Genomic DNA, 11,116 nt, shown 5'->3' on the forward strand with positions numbered 1-11,116 from the left:
AAAACCACCTTTCGCACTTGTGTTAGTGTTGAAAAACCACTTTTCGCACTTGTGTTAGTGTTGAAAAACTACTTTTCGCGCTTGTGTTGGTGCAGGAAACCACTTTTGCACTTGTATTAGTGTGGAAAACCACTTTTCGCACTTGTATTAGTGTTGAAAAACCACTTTTCGCACTTGTGTTAGTGTTGAAAAACCACTTTTCGCACTTGTGTTGGTGCAGGAAACCACTTTTGCACTTGTATTAGTGTGGAAAAACCACTTTTCGCACTTGTGTTAGTGGTGAAATACCACTTTTCGCACTTGTGTTAGTGTTGAAAAACCACTTTTCGCACTTGTGTTAGTGTTGAAAAACCACTTTTCGCACTTGTGTTAGTGTTGAAAAAACACTTTTCACACTTGTGTTGGTGCAGGAAACCACTTTTGCACTTGTATTAGTGTGGAAAAAGCACTTTTTGCACTTGTGATAGTGTTGAAAAACCACTTTTCGCACTTGTGTTAGAGTTGTAAAACCACTTTTCGCACTTGTGTTGGTGCAGGAAACCACTTTTGCACTTGTATTAGTGTGGAAAAAACACTTTTCGCACTTGTGTTAGTGTTGAAAAACCACTTTTCGCACTTGTGTTGGTGCAGGAAACCACTTTTGCACGTGTATTAGTGTGGAAAAAGCACTTTTTGCACTTGTGATAGTGTTGAAAAACCACTTTTCGCACTTGTGTTAGTGTTGTAAAACCACTTTTCGCACTTGTGTTAGTGCAGGAAACCACTTTTGCACTTGTATCAGTGTGGAAAAACCACTTTTCGCACTTGTGTTAGTGTTGAAAAACCACTTTTCGCACTTGTGTTAGTGTTGAAAAACCACTTTTCGCACTTGTGTTAGTGTGGAAAAACCACTTTTCACACTTGTGTTGGTGTTGAAAAACCACTTTTCGCACTTGTGTTAGTGTTGAAAAACCACTTTTCGCACTTGTGTTAGTGTTGAAAAACTACTTTTCGCGCTTGTGTTGGTGCAGGAAACCACTTTTGCACTTGTATTAGTGTGGAAAAACCACTTTTCGCACTTGTATTAGTGTTGAAAAACCACTTTTCGCACTTGTGTTAGTGTTGAAAAACCACTTTTCGCACTTGTTTTAGTGGTGAAAAACCACTTTTCGCACTTGTGTTAGTGTTGAAAAACCACTTTTCGCACTTGTGTTAGTGTTGAAAAAACACTTTTCGCACTTGTGTTGGTGCAGGAAACCACTTTTGCACTTGTATTAGTGTGGAAAAAGCACTTTTTGCACTTGTGATAGTGTTGAAAAACCACTTTTCGCACTTGTGTTAGTGTTGTAAAACCACTTTTCGCACTTGTGTTGGTGCAGGAAACCACTTTTGCACTTGTATTAGTGTGGAAAAAACACTTTTCGCACTTGTGTTAGTGTTGAAAAACCACTTTTCGCACTTGTGTTGGTGCAGGAAACCACTTTTGCACTTGTATTAGTGTGGAAAAAACACTTTTTGCACTTGTTTAGTGTTGAAAAACCACTTTTTGCACTTGTGTTAGTGTTGAAAAACCACTTTTTGCACTTGTGTTAGTGTTGAAAAACCACTTTTCGCACTTGTGTTGGTGCAGGAAACCACTTTTGCACTTGTATTAGTGTGGAAAAAACACTTTTTGCACTTGTGATAGTGTTGAAAAACCACTTTTCGCACTTGTGTTAGTGTTGTAAAACCACTTTTCGCACTTGTGTTGGTGCAGGAAACCACTTTTGCACTTGTATTAGTGTGGAAAAAACACTTTTCGCACTTGTGTTAGTGTTGAAAAACCACTTTTTGCACTTGTGTTAGTGTTGAAAAACCACTATTCGCACTTGTGTTGGTGCAGGAAACCACTTTTGCACTTGTATTAGTGTGGAAAAAGCACTTTTTGCACTTGTGATAGTGTTGAAAAACCACTTTTCGCACTTGTGTTAGTGTTGTAAAACCACTTTTCGCACTTGTATTGGTGCAGGAAACAACTTTTGCACTTGTATTAGTGTGGAAAAAACACTTTTTGCACTTGTGATAGTGTTGAAAAACCACTTTTCGCACTTGTGTTAGTGTTGTAAAACCACTTTTCGCACTTGTGTTGGTGCAGGAATCCACTTTTGCACTTGTATTAGTGTGGAAAAAACACTTTTCGCACTTGTGTTAGTGTTGTAAAACCACTTTTCGCACTTGTGTTGGTGCAGGAAACCACTTTTGCACTTGTATCAGTGTGGAAAAACCACTTTTCGCACTTGTGTTAGTGTTGAAAAACCACTTTTCGCACTTGTGTTAGTGTTGAAAAACCACTTTTCGCACTTGTGTTAGTGTGGAAAAACCACTTTTCACACTTGTGTTGGTGTTGTAAAACCACTTTTCGCACTTGTGTTAGTGTTGAAAAACCACTTTTCGCACTTGTGTTAGTGTTGAAAAACTACTTTTCGCACTTGTGTTGGTGCAGGAAACCACTTTTGCATTTGTATGAATGTGGAAAAACCACTTTTCGCACTTGTGTTAGTGTTGAAAAACCACTTTTCGCACTTGTGTTAGTGTTGAAAAACCACTTTTCGCACTTGTGTTGGTGCAGGAAACCACTTTTGCACTTGTATTAGTGTGGAAAAACCACTTTTCGCACTTGTGTTAGTGGTGAAAAACCACTTTTCGCACATGTGTTAGTGTTGAAAAACCACTTTTCGCACTTGTGTTAGTGTGGAAAAACCACTTTTCGCACTTGTGTTGGTGCAGGAAACCACTTTTGCACTTGTATTAGTGTGGAAAAACCACTTTTCGCACTTGTGTTAGTGGTGAAAAACCACTTTTCGCACTTGTGTTGGTGCAGGAAACCACTTTTGCACTTGTATTAGTGTGGAAAAACCACTTTTCGCACTTGTGTTAGTGGTGAAATACCACTTTTCGCACTTGTGTTAGTGTTGAAAAACCACTTTTCGCACTTGTGTTTGTGTTGAAAAACCACTTTACGCACTTGTGTTAGTGTTGAAAAACCACTTTTGGCACTTGTGTTAGTGTTGAAAAAACACTTTTCGCACTTGTGTTGGTGCAGGAAACCACTTTTGCACTTGTATTAGTGTGGAAAAAGCACTTTTTGCACTTGTGATAGTGTTGAAAAACCACTTTTCGCACTTGTGTTAGTGTTGTAAAACCACTTTTCGCACTTGTGTTGGTGCAGGAAAACCACTTTTGCACTTGTATTAGTGTGGAAAAAACACTTTTCGCACTTGTGTTAGTGTTGAAAAACCACTTTTCGCACTTGTGTTGGTGCAGGAAACCACTTTTGCACTTGTATTAGTGTGGAAAAAACACTTTTTGCACTTGTGTTAGTGTTGAAAAACGACTTTTTGCACTTGTGTTAGTGTTGAAAAACCACTTTTTGCACTTGTGTTAGTGTTGAAAAACCACTTTTCGCACTTGTGTTGGTGCAGGAAACCACTTTTGCACTTGTATTCGTGTGGAAAAAGCACTTTTTGCACTTGTGATAGTGTTGAAAAACCACTTTTCGCACTTGTGTTAGTGTTGTAAAACCACTTTTCGCACTTGTGTTGGTGCAGGAAACCACTTTTGCACTTGTATTAGTGTGGAAAAAACACTTTTCGCACTTGTGTTAGTGTTGTAAAACCACTTTTCGCACTTGTGTTGGTGCAGGAAACCACTTTTGCACTTGTATCAGTGTGGAAAAACCACTTTTCGCACTTGTGTTAGTGTTGAAAAACCACTTTTCGCACTTGTGTTAGTGTTGAAAAACCACTTTTCGCACTTGTGTTGGTGCAGGAAACCACTTTTGCACTTGTATCAGTGTGGAAAAACCACTTTTCGCACTTGTGTTAGTGTTGAAAAAACACTTTTCGCACTTGTGTTGGTGCAGGAAACCACTTTTGCACTTGTATTAGTGTGGAAAAAGCATTTTTTGCACTTGTGATAGTGTTGAAAAACCACTTTTCGCACTTGTGTTAATGTTGTAAAAGCACTTTTCGCACTTGTGTTGGTGCAGGAAACCACTTTTGCACTTGTATTAGTGTGGAAAAAACACTTTTCGCACTTGTGTTAGTGTTGAAAAACCACTTTTCGCACTTGTGTTGGTGCAGGAAACCACTTTTGCACTTGTATTAGTGTGGAAAAAACACTTTTTGCACTTGTTTTAGTGTTGAAAAACCACTTTTTGCACTTGTGTTAGTGTTGAAAAACCACTTTTTGCACTTGTGTTAGTGTTGAAAAACCACTTTTCGCACTTGTGTTGGTGCAGGAAACCACTTTTGCACTTGTATTAGTGTGGAAAAAACACTTTTTGCACTTGTGATAGTGTTGAAAAACCACTTTTCGCACTTGTGTTAGTGTTGTAAAACCACTTTTCGCACTTGTGTTGGTGCAGGAAACCACTTTTGCACTTGTATTAGTGTGGAAAAAACACTTCGCACTTGTGTTAGTGTTGAAAAACCACTTTTTGCACTTGTGTTAGTGTTGAAAAACCACTATTCGCACTTGTGTTGGTGCAGGAAACCACTTTTGCACTTGTATTAGTGTGGAAAAAGCACTTTTTGCACTTGTGATAGTGTTGAAAAACCACTTTTCGCACTTGTGTTAGTGTTGTAAAACCACTTTTCGCACTTGTGTTGGTGCAGGAAACCACTTTTGCACTTGTATCAGTGTGGAAAAACCACTTTTCGCACTTGTGTTAGTGTTGAAAAACCACTTTTCGCACTTGTGTTAGTGTTGAAAAACCACTTTTCGCACTTGTGTTAGTGTGGAAAAACCGCTTTTCACACTTGTGTTGGTGTTGAAAAACCACCTTTCGCACTTGTGTTAGTGTTGAAAAACCACTTTTCGCACTTGTGTTAGTGTTGAAAAACTACTTTTTGCGCTTGTGTTGGTGCAGGAAACCACTTTTGCACTTGTATTAGTGTGGAAAACCACTTTTTGCACTTGTGTTAGCGTTGAAAAACCACTTTTCGCACTTGTGTTAGTGTTGAAAAACCACTTTTCGCACTTGTGTTGGTGCAGGAAACCACTTTTGCACTTGTATTAGTGTGGAAAAACCACTTTTCGCACTTGTGTTAGTGGTGAAATACCACTTTTCGCACTTGTGTTAGTGTTGAAAAACCACTTTTCGCACTTGTGTTAGTGTTGAAAAACCACTTTTCGCACTTGTGTTAGTGTTGAAAAAACACTTTTCACACTTGTGTTGGTGCAGGAAACCACTTTTGCACTTGTATTAGTGTGGAAAAAGCACTTTTTGCACTTGTGATAGTGTTGAAAAACCACTTTTCGCACTTGTGTTAGTGTTGTAAAACCACTTTTCGCACTTGTGTTGGTGCAGGAAACCACTTTTGCACTTGTATTAGTGTGGAAAAAACACTTTTCGCACTTGTGTTAGTGTTGAAAAACCACTTTTCGCACTTGTGTTGGTGCAGGAAACCACTTTTGCACGTGTATTAGTGTGGAAAAAGCACTTTTTGCACTTGTGATAGTGTTGAAAAACCACTTTTCGCACTTGTGTTAGTGTTGTAAAACCACTTTTCGCACTTGTGTTAGTGCAGGAAACCACTTTTGCACTTGTATCAGTGTGGAAAAACCACTTTTTGCACTTGTGTTAGTGTTGAAAAACCACTTTTCGCACTTGTGTTAGTGTTGAAAAACCACTTTTCGCACTTGTGTTAGTGTGGAAAAACCACTTTTCACACTTGTGTTGGTGTTGAAAAACCACTTTTCGCACTTGTGTTAGTGTTGAAAAACCACTTTTCGCACTTGTGTTAGTGTTGAAAAACTACTTTTCGCGCTTGTGTTGGTGCAGGAAACCACTTTTGCACTTGTATTAGTGTGGAAAAACCATTTTTCGCACTTGTATTAGTGTTGAAAAACCACTTTTCGCACTTGTGTTAGTGTTGAAAAACCACTTTTCGCACTTGTGTTAGTGGTGAAAAACCACTTTTCGCACTTGTGTTAGTGTTGAAAAACCACTTTTCGCACTTGTGTTAGTGTTGAAAAAACACTTTTCGCACTTGTGTTGGTGCAGGAAACCACTTTTGCACTTGTATTAGTTTGGAAAAAACACTTTTCGCACTTGTGTTAGTGTTGAAAAACCACTTTTCGCACTTGTGTTGGTGCAGGAAACCACTTTTGCACTTGTATTAGTGTGGAAAAAACACTTTTTGCACTTGTTTAGTGTTGAAAAACCACTTTTTGCACTTGTGTTAGTGTTGAAAAACCACTTTTTGCACTTGTGTTAGTGTTGAAAAACCACTTTTCGCACTTGTGTTGGTGCAGGAAACCACTTTTGCACTTGTATTAGTGTGGAAAAAACACTTTTTGCACTTGTGATAGTGTTGAAAAACCACTTTTCGCACTTGTGTTAGTGTTGTAAAACCACTTTTCGCACTTGTGTTGGTGCAGGAAACCACTTTTGCACTTGTATTAGTGTGGAAAAAACACTTTTCGCACTTGTGTTAGTGTTGAAAAACCACTTTTTGCACTTGTGTTAGTGTTGAAAAACCACTATTCGCACTTGTGTTGGTGCAGGAAACCACTTTTGCACTTGTATTAGTGTGGAAAAAGCACTTTTTGCACTTGTGATAGTGTTGAAAAACCACTTTTCGCACTTGTGTTAGTGTTGTAAAACCACTTTTCGCACTTGTATTGGTGCAGGAAACCACTTTTGCACTTGTATTAGTGTGGAAAAAACACTTTTTGCACTTGTGATAGTGTTGAAAAACCACTTTACGCACTTGTGTTAGTGTTGTAAAACCACTTTTCGCACTTGTGTTGGTGCAGGAATCCACTTTTGCACTTGTATTAGTGTGGAAAAAACACTTTTCGCACTTGTGTTAGTGTTGTAAAACCACTTTTCGCACTTGTGTTGGTGCAGGAAACCACTTTTGCACTTGTATCAGTGTGGAAAAACCACTTTTCGCACTTGTGTTAGTGTTGAAAAACCACTTTTCGCACTTGTGTTAGTGTTGAAAAACCACTTTTCGCACTTGTGTTAGTGTGGAAAAACCACTTTTCACACTTGTGTTGGTGTTGTAAAACCACTTTTCGCACTTGTGTTAGTGTTGAAAAACCACTTTTCGCACTTGTGTTAGTGTTGAAAAACTACTTTTCGCACTTGTGTTGGTGCAGGAAACCACTTTTGCATTTGTATTAATGTGGAAAAACCACTTTTCGCACTTGTGTTAGTGTTGAAAAACCACTTTTCGCACTTGTGTTAGTGTTGAAAAACCACTTTTCGCACTTGTGTTGGTGCAGGAAACCACTTTTGCACTTGTAAGTAGTGTATATATGTTGCTTCTGGGACACTCTCATTTTCCCATTGACTTACATGTTAATTTTTCCCCTCCCTCATTGCCCCTAAACACCTCTATTTCTCTCACCCTGTTCTTTACGAACCTTCTAACCTTTTGACATGTTATCCTTATTCATTAGACCACTTAAACAATGGTCCTTCTGTGTGAACCTGTGATCCTTCTGACCTTATGGACCTTTTAACCTTTTACTCTTAATATCATCTGGTGAATCATCTTTGACCCACTCAAACAACGACCCTACAAATATTTGTTTATGTGTGGGAAATAATTTAATTCTCCTACAACTCTCCTCACCGTCTAATACATTAACAAAAAATATGTTTGAGTTTGGTTCTTTATTAAGATATTTTAACTGAGCTAAGATAAAATGGTAAACCTCCCTCAATGTTCTTGTTTGAGCGCCTCCAGTGCCACATACCATTTTTAAATTAAAGTATATATTTTCCTGACAACCATCAAAGTTTTCCGTCCACTCAAAAATATTTCCATCTTTTTTACCCAATTCACCGGTATTTAAATTAATTCTCTTATTTGTTTTGTAAATTGTTTTACCAGTTGTCTTTTCAATTATACCTATTTGATATTTTTCACATTCGTTATGTTTACCATTTATATACCAAGGTTGATTACACCTCCACTCTTTAGTCTGGTTGGTACTTGGTTCTATCATTTATATAATAGTAAAAAGGCGGCGGTAGCCCGTTAAAATCCCTAACCCCCTTTTTAACTTATCACTTATATACTTATATAACCATAAGGGAGACTATCAATTCCATTTTCTAAAATAAACCTCTTATCATCAAAAGCCCCCAATGCTTTCTTATTCATCTCTTCTGAATATAATTTATGTTTATAACTTCTTATTCCATTAATCTTTCTAAACTCTTCTTTCTTTGTTGTTAAACAGTTATAATAATCCTTAAAGTTTATTGTTTCTTTAATAACATTTTTCTTTACACCTTTTAACTTCTTATCAGTCTTTTCGACGTTATTCACAATGTATTTATAAGCATAAGCCTTAGACCTCAATCCCACAAATTCACTCATAACATTTCCTCCTAATTCATCCTTGAACTTTCCAATCACCTTTTTATTTTTAGAAGAGAACAACTCACTCTCTGGACTGTAATTACTCGTGTCATAGATATTAATGTCTCTTTTCATGTCTGAATAAACATCGTTGGTATTAATTTTCAAAATAAAACTATCTGTATCCATATAAAGTAGATTAACATCATTTTGATATTTCTTCCTCAAGTTATTATAAAAGTAATCATACATTAATGACTTTGATAAATCAAGAATTGTTGTTCCAATATAAATAGGTTTGTTCATTTCAATACTCTCTTTAATCAAATGGATCGCACAAAAGTTCTCAGTAAAGACCTCAGCTCGAGTAAAACTCGGTCTATTAATTAATTTTGATGCTTGTTCCCAAGATGTTGATAGTCTGATATTTTGTCTTTTCCTCACATTCTCCATAGTCTTACCAAAGACCGCATTATTCATCAATTTATAAAAGTCTTTCTCAAAATCTGTTTTTGACTCTGTTCTTCTTTGTGTATTAAAATCAATGTACCCCTTTAACCAATGACTTTGATTGAACTTTAGAACCCTATGGATCTTCTCTACTCTTAGACCTTTTGATAAATATTGTCGCAAATTTCTTTGGTGTAGAACATAATTTTTCTTGTTATATAATGTAGTAAGTAATTTTTCTGTTGATTCACCTATATCAAACGATCGTTGATAATCACTCAACCATTCTTTCTTTGGACTTTCTTTCTCACAAGCAAATGGGAGATCTTTGTGTAGGTTATGGAGTTCCTCTGGATATTTTAAATCAATTTCAAAATAATAACCAACTTTTTCTTCATCCAATTCTTTTTGTGTAGAGATACATACATCTTGTAAAACGTTTTTGTAGTCTTTTTCCTTTACCCATCTAAGTTTTCCATAAGGAAGAGCCTGAGACATTGCCCAGCCATACAGGTTGTTCGCATCATAGTACATCAAGTAAGAACTCTCTTTCGTTGGATCATAATTTGGAAGATATTTGTTATTTGCTTTTGCGTATCTACTCGAGCAGACTTGTGAAATTCCACCTCTTTTTGCCTTTTCAATCATCAAAAGCATATCAACATCGGTTATCAAATCCAAATCTTGTTTTGTCATTTTCAACATCGCACTCCAGGCCAATCCAGGTGCTGTGTAGTAGTGAGCAGGATCCAATCCATATCCAGTGCGACAAACAGATCTAAAGGCTTCAAATACATCGGCCAACAAAAGCACATCAGTTTTGAGGTACAAATCGTGATACTCACCAAGATTCTTAATGTTATATTTTTTCCAAACATTTTGTGCGTGTACATAATCTTTATCAGATATATGACTATTATTTAATTTGTTATAGAAATTTTCTTTTAAAGGAAGTTGTGTTTCATTGAATCTCTCAAATGAGTCCATATAGTCATAGGGGTAAATTCCCTTTTGTGTTAGAAAATCTTTATCTAAAAAATACTCTGAAAGACATGGAAACTCTTTTAGATTTTGAACCAAGTTAGCCAATGGACTTGCCATGAATTTAAATGTATCAAGAAATCTGATATGAGTAATAGGAGATGTGTGAATTGTTTTTGTGAATGAAATGTATTTCTGATCCGTGTTTGGAATTGCTGAGATACTTCCAGAAGTCTTTGAGAGTTCCTTGATAAATAGATGTGCATCATAATGAGCGTTGTTATGAAGAAAGACAGGAATGAAAGAGGGGAGTTGATAATTAATATTACAACTTTGATGAGCCGGACCTCTATATTTACCAGTGAGATGACAATGGTCTCTAACCTTTAGACCTTTACCAATTTTCTCCTCACAAATATGACAGACATTGTTTTTTATAAATTCCCTTTTTTCTTTACTTGTTAAGGACATTGGTTTATTGGTTTCATTCATTATCTTGGTTAATCGAACACAGTCTTTTTCTAGTCGTTTCACAAACTCCTCTGGGGTATTTGAGCCTCTATACATCTCTAACTTGTTATATTTATCACCAACGGATGATTTGATATAATAACAAAAACCACAAGGAGTATGTTTTTGATATTTATTTGTGTATGATTCTTTTGGATCTGGAGAAGCAGTATCAATTTTTTCTAAAATACTTTCAAAATCAGCATATATAACAAATGGATGTTTTATTGTTTTCTTTTCATCTTTGAATGTGATCTTTGAGTCTTTTTTAGGCATGTTGATTACCGTTGATTTATGTTCACCACAATAATTTGAATGTTTATCTAATCTTTCTTGTGTATGGAAGAAGTTAAGACAACGCATACAAATATATATTTTATTTGTTCTTTTACATACTTGTGGTTTTATTAATTTTGTAATATCTTTGATGTATGTATAATGTGAATTTTCGTCTGAATTAAAATATAGAAGATTAATATGAGTTTGTTTACAACTGTCAGAAAGCTTTAAAACCTGAATGTTGTTTGTTTCGGTTAGACCATAAACATTAACTGATAAATTATTCAACTTTTCAAATTTAGGAATATCATTTAAAGTCATCGGAAACTTTAGATCTTTCGTATTTAATGTATTCTCATATTTTTTATAATGAGATACTCTTTCATCATGAAAATGTGGAGGATGTAAGTGTGCTAGAATAGACCAGAGAAAACATTTATTGTCTTTATTTTTGATATTGATAACTGCTTTTCTATTTTTGATAACACTGGGTAAATCAATGTAAGAAGAAGCTTTTAGAGGATCTGATTTAAGAATATGAATGTCTATGTAAA

General features: G+C 36.1%; 1 protein-coding gene across 1 annotated transcript; it reads right to left on the minus strand.

The window, feature by feature from the left end:
* Window positions 1–8,474: 8,474 nt before the first annotated feature.
* Window positions 8,475–10,058, minus strand: LOC144888939 (uncharacterized; the record flags this gene model as incomplete). Its single annotated transcript, XM_078768713.1, has 3 exons — window positions 8,475–9,023; window positions 9,222–9,345; window positions 9,571–10,058. Coding segments are annotated over 3 exons (1,161 nt in total), but the record flags the coding sequence as incomplete, so codon positions are not given.
* Window positions 10,059–11,116: the final 1,058 nt, after the last annotated feature.

This window comes from Myxine glutinosa, unplaced genomic scaffold (assembly GCF_964187855.1).
Source record: "Myxine glutinosa unplaced genomic scaffold, kmMyxGlut1.1 SCAFFOLD_166, whole genome shotgun sequence".
NCBI classification, from domain to species: domain Eukaryota; kingdom Metazoa; phylum Chordata; class Myxini; order Myxiniformes; family Myxinidae; genus Myxine; species Myxine glutinosa.